Source organism: Schistosoma mansoni, chromosome 7 (assembly GCF_000237925.1).
Source record: "Schistosoma mansoni strain Puerto Rico chromosome 7, complete genome".
Lineage (NCBI taxonomy): Eukaryota > Metazoa > Platyhelminthes > Trematoda > Strigeidida > Schistosomatidae > Schistosoma > Schistosoma mansoni.
Window position 1 is genome coordinate 5,849,015 of NC_031501.1, and position 20,650 is coordinate 5,869,664.

At 34.2% G+C, this 20,650-nt stretch overlaps 1 protein-coding gene across 1 annotated transcript; it reads left to right on the plus strand.

Annotated features, from left to right (window-relative positions):
- Positions 1 to 441: 441 nt before the first annotated feature.
- On the plus strand, positions 442 to 19,679 carry Smp_140020 (hypothetical protein; the record flags this gene model as incomplete). The annotated part of the gene is made up of 6 exons (XM_018798696.1): positions 442 to 555; positions 629 to 734; positions 9,135 to 9,246; positions 10,207 to 10,509; positions 11,491 to 11,729; positions 19,552 to 19,679. The coding sequence occupies 6 exons, from the start codon at positions 442 to 444 to the stop codon at positions 19,677 to 19,679; spliced, it is 1,002 nt and encodes a 333-aa protein (XP_018653613.1).
- Between the last annotated feature and the right edge of the window lie 971 nt (positions 19,680 to 20,650).

The window sequence follows — 20,650 nt, forward strand, 5'->3', positions numbered from 1 at the left end:
TTTAGGCCAAGCCAGCAGCCGAAATACAAGCTAACAATAAGTGTCTGTATAGATTTGTGGAACCTACAAACCAGGGGACATTTGCTATCAAAGAACCAAATACTGATCTTACTAACTTCTCCAACTAACTAAACTAGGGGATTATGAACACAGAACACCCCTCAACTCTAGTTTCATTTGATTGGCTGGTCAGAATATCTCATTTCAGTACTAAAGAGACCGGGAAGTTCAACAGGCTGTGACAACGTGTTCCCTATGATCGTGAAACAGTCTGTGGAGCCCATTAGCACATCACTGTCTGACCTTTTCAGGCACTCACTAGTGTCACATCAACTATCATGTGAATGGAAACAGGCTACTCTCTCTAATATTCAAGGGGAAGATGTAAAGGATCCAGCCTGTTACAGACCGGCGATATTATTCCCAATGCTGTCGAAGGTAATGGAAGGAATGGTCAACGAACAAATGAGGGAATACGTGGATAAAAACAACAATCTCAAAGGAGCCGGACACAGGTTTAGGAAAAACAGATCATATGCATTCAACCTTGCTATAGTATGAGACAGCTGGATGACCTACTTGTACCAAAGGATACAGGTTCATGTAATACCCCATGACTTCTCTAAAGCCTTCCTCACTTACTCCTCCTAGAGAAGATTGCAAAGATGAATTTTGCTGGTTTACTTTTATGTTGGCTCCAGAACAACCTAGTGGACAGGATCATTTGTACCCAGGTATATAGAGTGCTAGAGGGTCTCAGCATCTGGAGTTAAACAGTGACAGTCTTAGGTCCACTTCTCTCCTTGAAATTTTAAAATGGTCTGTCAGAAGTTAGATCGACACTGCTCTATGCAAACTATGCAAATATCTGGATGTTCACAGAAAACGAAGAGGATCTGCCTGAGCTTCAAACGGGCCTTACAACAATTGAGGAATGATCCGTGAACAATAGCTTTGGATGTTATATCATGAACATACTGACTCATAGGACACAAAGCAATTGTGGCCTTCATGGAAATCCGCTCCCATTTGTCTACTCAGAGTGTAACATACAGCTTGTAATCACAGAGAGCTTAGACACCAGCTCAGTTCATATAGAAGATTCAGCCAAAGGAAACGAAACTCTTGCTTTTATGAGGAGATAACTAGCACAATCACCTCAGAGTTGTCCCTAATACCTTTTAACATGCGTACAGCCCGACCCTGAAATCTGAAATATTGTTGCACTCTCTCCTTTTGAAAGAGACATAAATTACTTAGTTCGCGCACAGGAACGGGTAAACAATCGGGAAATATTGCTCAGGAGTAAATCTTTCGACGAAAAACTCCAACACTTGTGATTGTGCTCTTTGGGCTGTAGAAAGACAAGAAGTGATCTGATAATGCCATAGAACATCGAAAACACACCAAGCTAACCCAGTATGAGTATTCTTAAAGAACAAATCAATTGGTTTATGCAAGTCCGTGCCTGAGAAGTTTGGTATCGGATTGTGGTCGCGGTCATTTTGAGTTTGGCGTTGTGATGGTTTGTTAATAGTTTGTATCATAAACAGTTTATTAAGTTGTGGCCAAACCCCTTTCTTTATATCTTCAATTAGATACTTATAGTTTTTTATTTCATCGTCAGCCTACTTATAATTGTTACGTTCTGCGATTTAGTTTCTTAACCTATTTTTTCCATTGATCTCATCTACTTCGCGTTTTTATTGACCAGAAGTGGCTTTTCTTCTGTCTCCAGAACGCACTATAATTTATAAAGTCATAATTTTATTATATATTCACATACCACTGCGTGCATTTTCATTGCACTTACTAAAGTAACATGTGACTGGAAAACCTAGACTTACATTGTCTTGTTAGTGTTTTTCTTACTGAAATACTCCCGTCTTGGAAAACCGCCAGATATCTTCCAAATTCTTGTTTCTCAGATCTTCGCCCTATTTTTTGATTTTTCCTTAGTAATAGTGATAGCAACTAGTTGCACGCCGGTTATTATCAAGGTTTATTAACTTGGTACATTGGTTCATCAGGTGTCTTGAAATACCTCTCCATAAACATAACAAATTCTTTCGTCGCGTTGTAAACTTTCATCGGCCAAGATTGTTGGGCTTCGCACTTTATGTCTGTCGACAGGATTATAATTTATTAACCACCCTAGAGTGATACGAAAATTAGCTCTGGACCTCGACTAATTATTAGGTTCAAAATAGGGTTTTGAATTAGTTGAAAGGATTAGGATCAGGGGCTCAAAACCAAACCCACGAATTTGTATTCAATTACTGTGTTGCACCAAGATGTAGATTAAAAAACAACTGCCACACGTAAAGGTCACCACTGTTTTACACTTTTCAATTTTGCGTTTTTTTGCTCCTAAATTATATTCAAAAATACGGTAGTTCATATTTTTTATTCGTTCAATTTGATACATTTTAAAATGACATTATCAGAAAAGTAAACAGAATGTTACTAAAGTTAGAAAACACTGTTGAGGGAAGCTTGGCGAATTGATCGATCAATTAGTCGTTTTTTACTCAAAATAAGGGTTGGTGTAGATGCAATATAGTATTTTTTTTTAAACACCACTAAGCTCTAGCCAGTGAGTTGATAGCACTTCATGTAGGTCTGACAAACATCTAGTAAATTGAAGGACTTAGTACCTTGACCTAACTTTTTGTAAGGGTTGAAAAACCATCCATGGAACTGATACTAATATACTTCGACCTAGTTTGACACACCACGTAGCACGTCAGTTGAGGAAATCAACATGATAAAATATAGAGTAGAAACAGCATTAATTACAGTGAACATAGGATGAAAGAACAAAAACTTCATTTCTTTTCAGCTAACATAGGGCATCTTTCTGGGCATCAGTTTAGTGTATATGATTCGTGTCTCAGTTATCTCAATGTTTCTCAATATGTTAAGTGCTTTATTTCCTCTGTATAAATTCACGAGTTTGATATTTCATTCCCGTTGGCTTTTAGATAAATAAATAAATAAACCAGAAGCGAATTTTAGGTCTAGTATGAGAAGCAATTTAAGAGACACACCAAATAGGTATGGAATTCTTTTTTCTAGGGTACTTGAGTGGGAACTGGATTTTCTTGATAGTTTTCCGTCCTTTTATATGACTGTGCTGTGTCTCATAAACTCTCTTTTTTTCTACTTCGTAGGATGACTCTTACAACTTTTTACTGGACTAGTTTAGCAGTCAAAGATGATGAACATCCCTAAAAAAGTCAATATAATTGGTAAATATTAACTTAGATTTTGTTCATTCTACTTGTTGTTGTCAGGCATTCTTTTAACCAGTATTTTCACTCGGTAATTTAATCCATTGTGTTAAATGTGATCATTTTTGCAATTTTCGAATTAATATAAAACTCTGTTACCCACAGTGTTATATTTAAAACTAATTGTCTTGGAACTGTTTCTTCATAAACCCTTTCGTATTCAGTAATCTATTTTAAAACATCATAGAAAGCTGTCTGGATACACGGAGCTATTATCAAATTTCTTGAGTTCCTGTGAAGTTTTATACTGCTGGTAGCCTGTTCATAACCTGTAAACTTTATGATTTCATTTTCCTCGCTACCAATGTAAACACTTAGTGTTTCCCTATAGTCTGCATTGGTATTCAAAATAATTAAATTTATCTGGTAAAATAATATATTTTGTTTAGTTTGCCACCATTCAGAAATTTATGAACTAGTATTTCAAAAAATTTATTGAGATCATAGTTGGAAGTTCAGCTTATTATTCATAGGTGTAATCAGTAGTTCATTTATTTATTCATAGTTACGTTTTGTTTAACATTAATTTTATGCGTAATAACACAAATTTTACGAATCTCATGTAGCACATTTTGTACGTGCACGTATCCATTCGATAATCAGTTGGTAGTGGCCAGTTATTCTGACTGCTAGTATTTGTTCATTGTAAATGCCATCAGTTGTTCGGTTAACTGAATAAACTAAATTCTATAACTATCAGTTTGTTTGATCGGTCACCTCATTCAGGCGTTCGTATAATGCTTTATCAGTCAAATGATCAAACATGTGGACCACAATAAGTCGCGTTTTCCAAAAACAATTTTCTGTCATTTTTAGTCGAGCTAGTATCTAACTGTACGTTAGCATGACAATTAAGATAATAATTATCTACAAAATCATTGGTCACGCTATTTAGCTGTGTCTAAGCACTTGCCTTGTAACCAATATGAGGATAGGTTATTTTACTTTTCTACATCAATTACCAGTAAATGTCATCGATGAATGAACATGGATGATTTTAGACATAGTTTATGAAGTTTGTATTTACTTATTTTTTATTGTTTTGCTCATAGTTTGGCTGACAAACTTACGAAAATGGTTCGTAATAGATGGTTACAATAGCTGCTCTCACACAGACATTTCCATTCAGAAATGGGCGCATCAATTTGCACATGAGTTGAAGAAATATTGTGGCAAAGTATCTAGTGTTTAGTCAAAAAGCAGTAACCATAATTTACTACGTATGAAGGTTAAATGTTGACGTAACAACCGATTTCTCGACTCGGTAGTCAAATGCTGATTTTCATACTCAAATTTATGACGTTTTTTATGTGACTACTAGTGATACTATCCAAGACGTGGCAACGTAAAAGAGATTAAGCCATTGACACAAACTCTTTAGCTAGCAATAAGAATACGATACTGTCCACTCAAACAATAAGTTGTAACAATAGTTTTCTATATTGGGACGATTACAGTCTCTGTCCTACGGAGAATAAAACTCATATAGGTTGGTATACTAGTCTACGATTTACATCTTCCTATCACATCTCGAGAGACGAGATAAATGTAAGTGACTTTGGGCATTGAATACTAAGATTCCCGCATCTGTACACCTATTTCTTATATTTACTTAGTAAATGGAGAGCAGAATAACGGTTTAACCACTAAAATGTTGGAGTAGATTCGGTTTTTATCTGTATACTTCAGGCTATTTCTATAATCTAGGTTCTAGGCTTTTTCTTTTCAAAGCTTGAATGTAAATTCACTTTTGTTTGCGTATTACTCCACACTTCTTGTTAATCATTCAACATTTTTACATTTGTTTTGTAGTACAGCGTGGGGAGAATTTGGAATACACTTCGTCACTTAAAAAAGGTATGTTTTGATATGTTAGTGAATACATTTGTCCGATTAGATGAAAAAAAAGATTATTACTATGTGGTCAGAGAGTCGATTGTGGTGATAGCCTATTAGCTTAAACATTCAGTTTTAAATTAGTTGACTACAGGTTCAAACCTCATTTAGTCTTCTATCTAAACAACTGAGCAGTATCGTTTAGTTGTAATGGAAAACGTAAGCAATAGACTTATACTTGACAAATGAGCTGATAGATTTGTAGATAATAATTAAATCATTTGAGAATGAGGTTTCATCAGTCAGCATATCCTTTCATATTACTCTTGACTTCAACGATATATTTTGTTGGGGGTGATCCAGAAAATTTCTCGCAATAGACAAGAAAGGCTCAGGAAACATTAAGAAGCATTTTGTTCAATCAGCGTTAAGTAGAAGTTTTGCTAGAAACACCAGGAAAGTGAAAAGTCACATGATTGGCTGATTACTACGCTGCTACTATGTGTAGTAGCATTTCAGAATTTTCAGGAAAACCCAAGGACTTCTAAAATACTATAAAAGCCCTATATTTTCTGTACATAAAGGAACCTTTGGAGTAAAGTGCTTATCGCATATTTTGCTCTTTTTCTCTTGTGTTCGAGTCGCTGTGTAGATTTAGCTTGGGTGTTACGAGACTAGCTTAGGATCCGAGTATAGCGTTCAATTAACAAGACTTATCAATTTTAAAGTTCAAGACGTTTAATGGGCTTTAAAGTGTTTTTCATCGTTTTTTTTTTTTTAAAAAAAAACGTTCGTCATATGAACAAACGCATTATCTTCACACTGACTATAATCCCGTAATCCAATAACCTCAAATATACACTCGATTGTTTCTAGAATCATTATAAACTTCTGATAAGCAGCTGTTGCCTATCTTGTCTTTCTATTAGTAGTATGTTTGGTATAGAATAATAAGTAGTATCGTACTTGCCAGTTAATATGTTCTAGACAGCCAAGTGCTCATGGCAAGTCCTAGTAATTTTGTACTCAGTTTCATACGGTGGTTTACGTTAATTTACTGTTTATTATTGTCACAAAACTTTTGTGGCCCACTGATATGACTCCAGTTTGATCGACCGGTGTTAACCAAATATATATGCCGTCAACCTTCGTACATAATTATTGATTTAATTCGCGTTAGAGAATAACAGAATAAATCGAATATGGTAATGAATTTTGGATTCGTATATACCATACATTCTTTGATCTAAACAGACAAGCAGAGAAACGAAGTGGAGAAGCAGACCGGAGAAGACAAACATGCCAGTTCGATTTAGTCAAGCGTGACTTAATATTTGTAGCCAAACAACAATAAGCCGAAGACATGTGATGAATAGGGTAAGCGATACATACATACGTGCATATAAAAATGGTCAAGGTTAGTAAGCGAATAATTGACAATGTCAAAATGTGACTCAAGATGAATAAATGAGTTGATCTGTCCGGAATTTAGAATATAACCCACGTGAGCTTGACACAATGCTAGACACTACAAAATTTCATTTTAGTTCGATTGAACATAGATTTTAAATAAACTTATAAAATAGCTTAGGGTAAAAGGGACTCATTTTAAGTTATTTGTGTACATATAAGTTTTTACTAATTGTCTTGATTGTAATTCATTCAAAGCTATGGATGTAGCATAATTTAAGGGGGATTTTATTTATGACACAAAAGTGCTTGGTGCAATCAAGGACATCAAGATATACATCAAAACTCAAGTATTATGAAATTTGTAGTGCATACTACGACATATCGGACTTATAGCAGTTGGAATCATGCACAAGTAACCTTGAATCTCTCACAAATATGTGTCGGTATAAATTACTGCATCTGACGACAACACTGTGAGAGAGGGCTAGAGATGAGTTTATCCGTTACATGATCAGTAATCTTAAGTTGTATTATCTTTGTACTTAACCACTGCTAAGAATTACTTAGTAGAGCAAAACCAGAAACTCAGTACCTCCGAAAGAGCCTCACAGAAACAGTTTATAACTTCTTTGTATACCAATAAAACTCTCACTGTTTAATCACGAAAGGGTCTAGGGGCTCTCTGCAAAACTTATCTTTTTCGTCTGATCTGCAGTTAGTGGTCGAGTATTTTTATTTATTTATTTAAACACAAATATTGGTACAAGGAAGCACCAGATAAATATGCGCCGCACAAATCTCATTTGATTTGTGTGAGGGCTGAGATACTGCCCAGGTGCCCAAACTGAAGCAGGTGGTTTTCTTAGGGGACCACACCCGGAGCCTTTGACCTAAAGATCTGATCCACAAGGAAGTGGAGCATCGTGAGGAGATGCAGTCCCATGGTAGCCGGTGACCAACGATTGGTTCATACGCCATTTGTTCCCTCAGGATACTGGAGCCCATGTGCACCATTGGTTTGGAATGATGGTTTGCCAACTCCCCTAGGTGGACTTTCCGTGTCCACCAACCCGGTTAAAGCGCCTGACATTCGCTTTTCGTCCTCTGAATTTCGTAAACAACAGTAATGTCACGAGAATGCAGTGAGTAGGACTTCCGTGACAGAGGCTATATATTCGCGTGGCCATGTGAGAGCATTTGGAGAGGGAGAGCGAACTCTCGGCCGTACCAGGGCATTTAGGGGCAAGTGGTCGAGTAGGCAAAGACTAAGAAATAGCGGTGGCCTACATCTTGGTTCTTCCTAGTTCTTATACCCTCGTTCAGTCGAATAACATCCAGATGACTGTCGATTAGAATACTGTTCACGATTGGCCATCTTAACTTTGATCCTTAATATTGTGCTTACACCTTCGAAATCACTAGAGGTTACTGTCAAATATTTCTGAAATGTGAATCAACCTGTATCTTCACATCGACTAGACATAAAGTCAAATGGGTAATCCGATTAGGATTTTATATGTTTATTCTAGGAGCGCAGAAATTATCCTAGATAAAGGATTTTTCAATACCTTAAGTACCATGACCAAAAATCACTGATACTGACCCAGATGGATTCAATATTTAACTTCCCTTAAATCGTAGGGCTATTATTATTACATTTTGAAGTTAGACTTCTTGTTTTTTAGTTTTCCACCTCTGTTCATATTTTATATTATTCTCCGTATTGCTTTCCATATGACTACTTTCCTATCACCGTGCTAATATGAAGTTCGGCAGCTTAAATTAATTAACGGTAGCCTTGGATACTTTCTTATAATTTTTTTGCTTGCGATTGTTATAAATCAGACTAATTTCTCCCTAACTACCGATCTCTGCATTGCAGCTAAGACTTTTTCGAATTAATTACCGTATCCGTTGTAATGTCTGGAGATAAGTGACATGTTACTTAGATATTGGAATCTAATTAAATTTATTTTAGTCCAAACTTCAACGTCTAGATCCCATGCAGTGCTCATAATAACTGTTGAGGAGAAATAGATCAAATAGTTGAGCTATAACCTGAAGACTATTCCTTTCTTTTTTGTTGTAAGTAATCAAGTTGTTAATTGTCAACAACAGGCGTTAAGCCGTTTACAACAAAACAGATATTATTGTGATATACTCCAAGACCCAAGTAGTGGGGGACTTTACCACTGAATTGTTAATGACTCACGTTGTTAATGTATTATAAGAATAATTAGCCTACTAGTAATATAACAATTTGAAAAAATATCTGTTTGTTGGTTATATGATCATCGGTTGGTAACAAGGAGATTGTCAGTCTGAAAGGATTGTTGCATTTCGAATAAGTTGACGTAAAATGTTTATTGTAGTGCATTCGTCATGCATTTAAATCTTCATGTGATTCTTTAACAACATCATATGACTTTTCACCATCTGTCACTATCGTCGTCATCATCATCACAATAAAGGTTTTTTGTTATCATTGATATTTCTTGAGCCAATTTTTGATTATCAAATTTGTATAGTTTTGTGTTGTATAGTTTTACAATATACATTTATTATTATCCATATAATATTACTTTAAAATAGCCTCCAAAAGTCGTCGATGGCGCGTTGTATTTTTGGGTGGAGAGGTTAAATTAGCCTCAGAGTATGTTGATGCGGAAGATGGTCGCCCGATATGGGATTGTGAAGTGACATTGTAAGTAAAATTCTAAATTGGTAAACTTCATTACAATCCTTATGTAATCACTTTCTAAAAATCTTTATCTAATTAATTTAGTGGTTTGTTCCAAAATTTCTTCAGCAAATTTGTTAGACTGTGAAATGTTGGATTGTTTGTGTGTGTATGTTCCAAAAAGAATTCAATTCCCAACTGCTTTAGTAATCAAAGCTGTATAAACTATAAAACGATAGCCGATAAGTCTTACAGTCGTCATAGAACTGTGAAATTATTGTCCAACAGAAATCGTATCACTGGTCTTGGTTTGAAAGAAAAGAATTGACATGATTTCGATTCTTTTACTATTCATCTTGTTAATTTCATCTCGTCGTGCTAATGCGACATAGTAACCTGGGTTAACACATGTTTATTTCTGGCTTTGTTTTACTTATGAATGACGGTTTAGTCAATTGGCTTATATGAAAACTGATATCCTCGACTTCTTGTTCTTAGTCATTAGGACTGTAGCTAAATGTGCTATACTAGGTTTAATATGGTTAAACTACAGAATCTAAGAATGTTTTGTTCGGCAAGACATTGGAAATATGATCCTATGCAGGTAATGTGGAGCAAATGTTACGTGAGTAAGCTCCTGAAAATGTTGGGTTCCAGTAATTTAAGATGGTAAGTACTATGTTCTTGGAGACCATTATTCATATGACGATTGTTTAGCAGTTTACCCTCTTTTCAAAATTGTCTTATGAAACAGTTATTCTAGTAAGTATAAATGTAATGAAGGAAATCTCAGCAAGTTTAAGCCACACAGAAGCCAGTTATTTTGCATATACGTAAGTAAGTATGCTATAAGTATGGTATATATTTACAAAAGATGTAACAAGATACAATTTTTAATGATGCAATTGTCGTTCTGTTTTCGTAGACAATTAGTAAATGGTGTATATCTTTCTTCATGTTTTTGTTTTATCTTTTCTTAAATAGAGATTTGATTAGTCCATCAGATCCAATTACTTTACTTGTTATCGATGGAGATAATCATAATATCGGTCAAGTTGATATCCCTTTAAATCAAGTTCCACAAACTGGCAATCCAAATTTCGACCTATCACGGTTATGTTATTCCGATTTGAAATCAAAACGAAAAAATTCTAATGCACATGGACGTTTAGTTTATTGGATTTGGGCTATTGACTATTGGCCTCCAGGAACTCAAGCTAATACTACACACCATTCTAAATCATTACGTGGTTCACTTACACATCTTGGTTCGAAAATACGTTCCAAGTAAGATATGTGTGTTTTATTTGTTCATTATCTACTCCAACTATCATTATAGATATTTGTCTACATTAGACTGAATGGAAATCTGATATGTAATAAAAGTTGAGCTTGATCTATTTGACTGTCAAGTATAATTTACTCATTATTATTTGTAATTATTGTATCGTGTATATGCGCGTGATATTAATTGCTTCTTATTTTTTTATTGAAAAAAACTTCAAACGACTTATTAGTTTCTATGTTCATTGTATAATATCAACAGCTATATTTTAGTTGATGGAGCACCACATTATATCACGAGTTGATCGAAGTTGTAATTTGTCGTATGGGCCCCAATCTGATGGTTCTAATGGTTAAGCATCCGCTTCGAAACCAGGAGGTTCCAGGTTCAATTCCCGATGTGCGCACTGCCGATGAGCCATATGTTAGGACAAAATGTCTATTCAAACGCTTTCTAGTTTTTTTACGGCATCGCAAATGATATCAACGTTTAGCGACAATCACCATATTTGTTTGTATCATTTAGAGTTTATTAGGTCTAGGAATTTCTACCGATAAAACGGAAAAAATAATTAAGTATACATTATTTTTATTCAACTAGTGTTCACTTCAGACATTCTTGTTTGTTGGTTTACTACCAGGTGATGTATTATTATAATGATTTCGGTTAAGTTCATTAAGATTAGTTTAATTTTTAGGTGGTACTTGGCGCAAATGGACAACAGTTTTGATAATGTCGTAAACTAGAGAGTACTGAATTTGTATTTAGTTGTATTATGAAATTTATTGACAGTTCTCAGTCATTACACCGTTAGTAATTGAGCCCAGGACTTTAATATGTTGTGCTCTACCTTTAGATGACCATTGAGTAGAAATATAGTATTTTTACTTACTATTATCGTATCTTTCTTTTTTTCTTTTTGTATAGCAATATAGAATGTTATTGTTTAACTTTAGTTTACTATAATTTTATTTATTAACTAGATCTAAGCATAGATCTAAAAATGATAATGATTACACTAATGGTTATCAACAAAGTGGAATTAATGGTTCATCTTCTACTTTACAAGTACCCGGTATGTCATATAATCCATTTGAAAATGATGGTACTGTAAGTGAATTCAGTGGACCAATGGGTTTACCACCAATGTATCAATCACATTCAAATAGTCCATATGCTCAATCAGAATTTGGTGGATCACTTGCAGGCAGTGTAAAATCAAGTGAGACATTGTTTATTGCTGGGAAATATTTTTTGTTTATAAATCAATGTATAAATGCATGGTATTTTATTTAAAATATACCTTAATTGGTTTACAAACACTTCATGTTATGTGGTAAAGGTTTTTCTTCAGTTTATGAGGAGGATTTTACGTGTTCTTTGTTTCGTTCACTGGGTTCAATAGTTTCATTATAAAGTACGTAGACAACATTGTCAGGATGTGCTTTAGAATTAGATACATTAGAATTGTTCCACAGATCATTTTGTGAATGAAAAAAATCCGGCTGGATTATCATCAATCATTGTATTTTCACTTTCTTAAAGTAGTCGACAAAAAGCCTCTAGACCTAGATTTTGTCCTAGATAATACTCAGCTCAACATGTTCTTCGTAAATTTTTTGAGCATATTTCACCCAATGTTACATAAGTAGTTTTTCCTAGCGAGTTATTCGAACTGCAATTGAGCTTCTATAGAACTAAGATGCTTTTTTCTACTAAGTATTCACTGAGCACACTAACCAGCGTTGTCTTACATAGTTCTGAGTAATAATTGAATACTATCGATCAATTTTTAGATGATTACTCAATGACCTGAATGTCAAGTTTCCAAAATACTCTCTTGTCTTTGTGTAGAGAGATTTTTATTTTATTTTATTTAAGCACATAAATATTGGTACAAGGAAGCACCAGATACATATGCGCCTCACAAATCTCATTTGATTTGTGTGAGGGCTGAGATACTGCCCAGGTGCCCAAACTGAAGCAGGTGGTTTTCTTAGGGGACCACACCCGGAGCCTTTGACCTAAAGATCTGATCCACAAGGAAGTGGAGCATCGTGAGGAGATGTAGTCCCATGGTAGCCGGTGACCAACAATTGGTTCATACGCCATTTGTTCCCTCAGGATCCTGGAGCCCATGTGCACCATTGGTTTGGAATGATGGTTTGCCAACTCCCCTAGGTGGAATTTCCGTGTCCACCAACCCGGTTAAAGCGCCTGACATTCGCTTTTCGTCCTCTGAATTTCGTAAACAACAGTAATGTCACGAGAATGCAGTGAGTAGGACTTCCGTGACAGAGGCTATATATTCGCGTGGCCATGTGAGAGCATTTGGAGAGGGAGAGCGAACTCTCGGCCGTACCAGGGCATTTGGGGGCTGTGTAGAGAGAGCAACTAAAAAGTTTTTTTTGACAAATTTTTTATTTCGTGAATAATTATTTTATAAACTCTTGATGTATACGTCAATCTCAGGTTCGTTAAGCTAATTATTGTTTTGTGTGTATGTGAACTGAAATTTAGATATGCACATTGTTATTTTGTTTCTGTGTAGTAGCCCAAATAATATTTTATTTAATTTGTTTTATGTATTTGAAATAAAAGTATGTTTATCATTACGTTTTCGAAAATGTTTTTTTCTCTCAGGCAGATGAAATGAATTTTAGACATTTCCTTTATCTGCTTTTTTTCGCCACACCCTGTTTCATCATAAACTCAGTCTTTGTACTTTAATCTCACTTAGTCAGTATGGGATATATATATATATATATATATATATATATATATATATACTAGTATGGGACTTCTCAGGAGTTTTCATCTATATCTCAGGAGTTTTCATCTATAACCTCATCGGGGATCGTATTCGGGACTACCATCTCACGTGATGAACGCGTAAAGTTTAGACCACTAACTGACATCCAGTCATTTGGGGATATTAATCAACAGTATTTATTCCTTTGTTCGTTAACAAGTTGATTGTTTCTATTTTATTGTGTACACGTACATTTTATCAATAGTCTTCTGTTGGTTTTATAGTAATCCCACTATAATGTGATTAGATAGTTTAAATTACTGGAAACTGCCACTTCATTAGTTGTCAGTATTTGTAATTCGTTGACTACAAGCACTAAAGTGACTATTGACCATAACTTAGTGTAGTTTTATAAGCCAGGATTTCATCAACTAAATGCATAGACAGAACAAATATTGATGTTCTGTCTTTATTTAAATTCATAAAGGGAACTAACTGCATAAATGCATAGATTTTGTTCACATGCATCCGCTTACCCAAAAAATTAAGAGCGATACATTATTTAGTGGTTAAAACACTTGAACGTTTTGGTCATATATTCTAATTTCTCTCTAATTTGGTTTGGGAAGTTGGTTAATATCACTAACTCTTGTGCGAACATTGTAGCTGATACATGTACATTCAGCTGACGGGTCCCAAATAGGTCGAAATGTGATTCCAACTTCAATCAAAAGGTGTGACTAAAAGCCGAGAAAGTAAACCTGTGCTCAGTAAATGAGTTTAGTTGTCAAGACCCGAGGATAGATTATTCTACCTTTCAACAATTCTGTCATCATTAAACGAATAAGATGGGTCTTTTCGAATATTTGACTTAGTCAGTAGCCATTTATTTTTATTGCTATGGATAGAGTTTAAATAAAGGCAATTGTTTGATCACTGAGTGTTGACCAATATGTTGTTTGCCTACTGTTGATCAAGTTCCATCGATGAGGTTGGGCTATGGTCACTAGTCAAAGTGACTCGATATCGCGCGCACTACGTTGAGATGTAGTTGACAGAAACTGTGGACGTAACTCTCCTAATATTTGACACTCTTCAACAAGATGTCCCTATAATCTTGTGGGAACTGGTCCTCCATGGACAAGTGGGTCTCATGTCATCCAGTTTAACGAATGAAGTTGTCGGTGTAAACTGATGGTGAATAAATGTTGTTTAAACTTGTATTAATTTCGATCTGGTTATTTATTCTCTGAAAAAGTGGCTTACACTGAGTCACGAAACGTCAGAAAATCTAATTTTCTACTCATTGGGATATTACAAATATTTCATTTATAACAATCTACCCAATCCTCAATTTATTCTAAGTTATCAAGTTGTAAAGGAATGTTTAAACGAATATACTATTGTGTCATGGAAACTAAAATATGCTTTCAGTGTCATTGACTTTCGTTCTGAGCCGTGTCAGGAGACATTGGAAAGTATTACACAGAAATTATTAACAGCAGCACATATATTCACCTTCATCTTTCTGTTAAAGTTGAACTGAATATCGTTTCGTATTCTTCACAATTTTTGATTTCATTCGTTTCCGTTAAACTGTAGTTTGTATTTAGCTAACTCCTGCCAGTGGGATTATTATTTTCATTCTATTTTCTATTTAGTTTTCTGTCATTGTGGTAATGTAGTGTAGAGAATTAAACGGATACACATGTGTTCTAGATTTTATGTTGTTTATAACTGTCTTAATCATGTCTCATATTATTCTAATCAGTTCACTAATCAACTGATAGAAATGACTTTTGTTTTACTTAAATGAACACATAGATGAATTATGCCTTAAACTTGGTACATATTGAAACGCATTCAGTAGTATTCAACTTCACAGTGTGTTGTTATTGCTGTTGTTGCAATAAATATCTATCGACTTTCAACTTCATTACCATACATTCTATAAATTAGCATACATTTGTATTAGTAATCGAATATACACTTGTTTTATGCGTGAAAAGACCGTATTTTCCTTATTTAAATTGATCACGATAGTTGTTTTTTTTAAAGCTTGTTTACAACAATATTTACTTACGAATTGTTTACATATATTATGTATCCGTATTTAAGCAATCATGTTTTCTTAATTATACGAATTGTGTTTTTCAATTCATATCTTGTCCTTTTTGCCATATGTCTAGAATCTACTGTGATTTATTGTTACTTTGTTCCTGGTTATTTGACTGTATATGTAACAGTCAGTTCTTTTTCTTTTATTATAACGCATAAATTCTAGTAAGAGTATGTCGTTAGAACAATGCACCCCGCATATATGTAGTGATTACATTCATTTTACGACTTCTCTGTCCCCTTTTCTCTTCATTATCTATAAGTAAATAAAAAAGACAGTTAATAATGTAGCCAAATGTAGAGGTTAATATGGTATACGACTTTGGTCCTTGAACGTATAGAACCCTCAACTCGCAAATAAAAGGATATCACGCCAAGTTGATATTCTAGAAATCCTGTCGGGCTGTGACTGGAAAGAATCTCTTTGGATTCCTTAGAGCCTCTGAAGCTTTAATCACACTTTCTAGCATCTATCCCAACCCCAAGAAAGTTTGCTTTTATTTGAAGATGATAACTTGTTTATGGAGAATGTAATTAGAAATTACAGCAGGATCGTCATTGGGTAGTTGGATATTTTGTATGACCTCAATCTGGGTATCGTGGTGAGCTGACTGACTTTCTAATAAACTGATTCATCATTCTATGTCTCAGTTTGCTCACGTTCTGTACTAATGTCAGTTACTGATTGTTTCTAGTGCACATACATGCATATATACTCACACTGTAATGCTTTTTATTTTATTCATAGTAAAATGTATGTTGCCATATCATATTTACACTTTCAGAAATGATTTCAACTCTTAACTTCCAATAGAACGTAGCGACATGTTTAAATTCCAGTTTTAAGTTTCCATAAAAAATATTAGTCACTTCTTGGTTTTGGTTAAAGGATCGCCCTCAAGATCAAAAGTTCATAGTTCGGTTCCATACTAAGGCGTGATAGCTGTTCAGTGGTTCCTGGTTTTAATATCAGTTAATATCAGCTAATATCAATTCGTGAATTAAACTATAGAAATGGATTTGTGTTAGTCACTTATTCTCTATCTATTTGACTGTCGATATTGTTGAAACGATGTTTATTTGAAGGTATGTTTAGTGTGTTATTGTTACTGTGGAAAAAAAATCAATGCGTAACATTAGTTTGTTATTGTTTAGGTGGTTTATTTGTTTGCATGTGATGATTTCAAATTACTGTATAATATAGTGAAAATTAGTTTCATCATAAATCGTGAATTTCCATGGACTAACAATAGTTTATTTTTTTTTTTAAAAATTCACTATGTATACACGTTTTTGTTTAATGTAGTAATTAAGAAAGTTAGTGTGGTACTTTCTAGTTTATGAACTAGGTATTCATTACTATAATTAGATGTTACAATTATGAGGTATGTTAAAATTTGATAAAAAAAAGTTTTATATTCCAAGCATTTTGAATTAGTCACTTTTGAAAAGGGTTTGTAGAGCTTTATCATAAATTGGTTAGTGTCCTCATCAACAGCTTCTAAATAGGTTTATGAAACTTCTAAGCAATACACATACAAGGTTCCACAGGACAAAAGCAAGGAATGTTTGTTTCATCTACATATTTATAAAAATCTATGTAGTTGAGATTATGAGTCGATTGAAGCTAGACCACCATGGAAAACCTAGAAGCACTGGACGGCTGTTTCGTCCTATTGCGGGACTCCTCAGCAGTGCGCATCCACGATCCCTCCTCGCGAGATTCAAACCCAGGATATTAGTTCGGTGATAAAGTTGAAAATTTAGAATTCAATACTGGGTATATATATATATATTTTTTTCTATCTGGTGGTTTTGTTTTTGATATTCATTCTTTTGGGGCAGGGAAGGTTGGGTCAACATTCTGGTTTGATGAATAGTTACCACTCGGTGAAATCATACTATCAATCAGAATTATATTGAAATCTTAACCCACAGCATTCTTATTAATTGTGTGAATAATATTCTATGCTTTCATAATCAGATAAATGTGATAGCTATTACTTTTTGACTTGAATAACAGTTTTCAGTACTTAAACTTGATGTAATAAAAATTTTTCTACCTGAATTATTCGCAGATTCTGTCTTTCATTTTGTTATAAACATAGAGGATGCTGATTATAACTCTAGGGGTTTCTGGTTGTAACAGTCCTTTCACTTTTTACACGTATGTGGGACGTTAATTTACCTTAGACGAATATCTACACTAGATTCCCACCCAGTGTCTATTCTACAGGACTTCAACACAACTCAGATCAAGAACACAAGATTAGCCTGACTATAACGTCAATATATTTCCACACCAAAATCCGACACAAGGAACAGTCAATCAATAACAGTCCATCAATAAGTGTCCAACAAGGAACAGTCAATACATAATAAGGATAGGGGAATATATATAACACATATAACACCTGTCATCCTATCTAATGTCTGACTCATCAAGACAACTAATCATTATCATTCTCGCCCACATATCACATTTTATTTAACATGTTGACATGTAAATAAAGTTAATGAATTTTCTTTTCGCTGATGAAGTTGGATTGTGGCTAGCAGAGAAGTTAAGTATTTCTCTTTTGCCCTCTTTTTCAACGATTTTTTTCGCTTCATCCTGTAGTTGATGTGTCTCGAGTATGACAAAATGCACTTTTAAATTTCTACTGTTAGTCACAATCTAAGTTTAATAAAAATTAATGGCTAAATAGCTATGTGGAGGTAATTCAATCAGGATACTTATATGTCATTGATGATTAGTCATTTGGAGTCCTTGATCTCAACAATGGGAAAATACATTTCTTTAAAAATAGTTTCTTTCTGTTTCAATGTTGTAAAAGTAGAAATAATTAGAGCAAACTGTAGTCAAATATAGATGATTAGTTTCGACTTAACATGCTATTTGTCTTTTTCAGGTGTTATTTTATATCAATTAAGTGAATAATATTTGTAATATAACAACAACATTAAATTGTCATTATTGTCATAGAATGTATGCGGTTGTATATAGTTTATTTCACAGTTAATGTATTGTACTTCATTCGATATTACGTTTCATTTCTTGGTGTTATTTTAGAAAAAAAGGCAGTTTTCTTTACGAACTGAAGTTAAAAATCAATCTGGTGCTGAATAGCTGTTTTTTTTTCGCTCAGAACTCTTCTCTATTGCTTAACTATTACACCTCTTGGTGATTCGACACCAGGATTTTCAAATCTTGTGGCAATAGATAATACTAAAAAATTAATAAATGGGAATTAAATTTCTCGCATCTGTTTTCAACCGATCCATAATTCTTTTTTGTAATAATAATAATAATTGTTATTATTATTATTATTATAATTACTATTGTAGGGCCCTCAAATGCTTTGGTACGGCTGAGGGTGGGGAAAGTCCGCTCTTCCTCTTGAAATGCTCTCACAAGGCCATACGTACTCAGCCACTGCCTTCTGGTGGTGATGTTGTTCATGAAATTAGGAGGACGAAAACGGAATGTCCAGAGCTTTAACCAGGTTGGTGGATATGGAAGATCTACCTAGGGCATTTGGGAATTCCTGATTCCGAACCAATGGTGCACATGTGCTCCAGGATCATAGGAGAACAAAAGACGTATAAATTTGTTGTTCGTCAGTGTCGACTATGATAATGGATCTCCTAATGTTGCTTCAGTGTCTTGTGTATTAGACCTCTAGGTCAAAGGCTCGGGGAGTGTCCCTCTGAGAAAATCACCTGCTTTGGTTTTGGCTCCTGGACAATATTCCAGTCCTCATACAAATCGAATAGTGAAGTGTGGCGCTTGCATGCACCTGTTTACGTGCTTTAAGGCATCATCATGGTTACGAAATAATAAATCGATTGAGCCCAGTTTCAATAAACTAATTTTAAACAAACTGATATTTACTAGAATACTGATCATATTACATATGATCTGCGTAGTATTTGTTCGAGAAAAGAGAAAACCCATTATATATATCTAACCATGATGCCTTAAAGCACTTTTTTTGAGTATATTGTTCAAATATACGATTCACATATCAATCATGAGGAATATAGCGTATATCAAGTTACACAATCTAATCAATAATTCGTGTTTGTAGTGAGTCCATTGAGAGATATTCACGTACTGTTTCCTTCATTTTCTTATGTAAGAATGTCTATAAATGTTCTTTTTCTTTAATAGCTAAACAAAAAAATATGTTGAAAAAATTTAAATCGAAACTTTCACACAGTACACTTAATTTGGCTGAAGCGGCAGCTAAAAAAGCAGCTGGGAAAGATCCTTATTTTCAAAGTCTTGAAAAAGGGTAAGTAGATTGATGGTTCCATTCGCATACTTCCTTTTTTTATCATTGAAAAACTGTTTCAACGTTGTTTCATAAAGTTTTTCACACAATTGTGAATAATCGTTACAACAGAAATATAGTGAATAGTTTTAATACATGTTAATTATTTCTTGTCAAGAGATAACTTAGCATTTTACTTACTCTTGACTTTCTGTTCTAACCTGATTTTGACTAATTCGAAAATGTCAACATACCCTAATGGAAGGGTAATGCGAAGATAACAGCAATAAGTCAATTGATTCAGATACTTTTTAACACTATGCTTCTTTTCCCCTAATACTCCTAACACAATCCTCAACTATATTGGGAAAATCAGAGGAAAACAGACGTGGGATACAACTGCGAAGAATATGTGTGTGATACCACTGCTTTATACACAGATTCACTTTACAGTAATCATTAACTAGATGTTAATAATCTTAATCTCATCATATCGCGTACTAAACAAATGTCATGTTAAATGAATTCATAATGGGTATTGTCAGAATACGCTTGAATATCATACTGAAGTATTTAATAACTGAATTTGTCAGAATACGATCGAATGTTTTACTGAATGATTATCAAACTTAATTAATCAGTAATTTAATGCTTTTTATTATCAAGTCACAAGTTAGCTCTCTTATTTGACCTACTTCGATTTTATCAGCTGAGTATTATCGTTTGCTTTCTCTCCCTCAAACACATACAACACAAGTTCGACTCAAAGAAGTTTATACCAATTAGTGCTTGATTGTCGAGTTTCATTTGAAAAAGCCCAAGTTTATCTTGATTGGATCATCATCTGTTTAAAGCCAACCATAATCTTATCAGTCATTGAATTGTTAATTGGTTCTTTTCGTGGCTTTTCAAATCTGTCTGTTTGTCGTTCAATAACTTGACATGGTTGATTATTTGACGGACTGTACGACAGAATTTTTATTGTGACTGTTAATT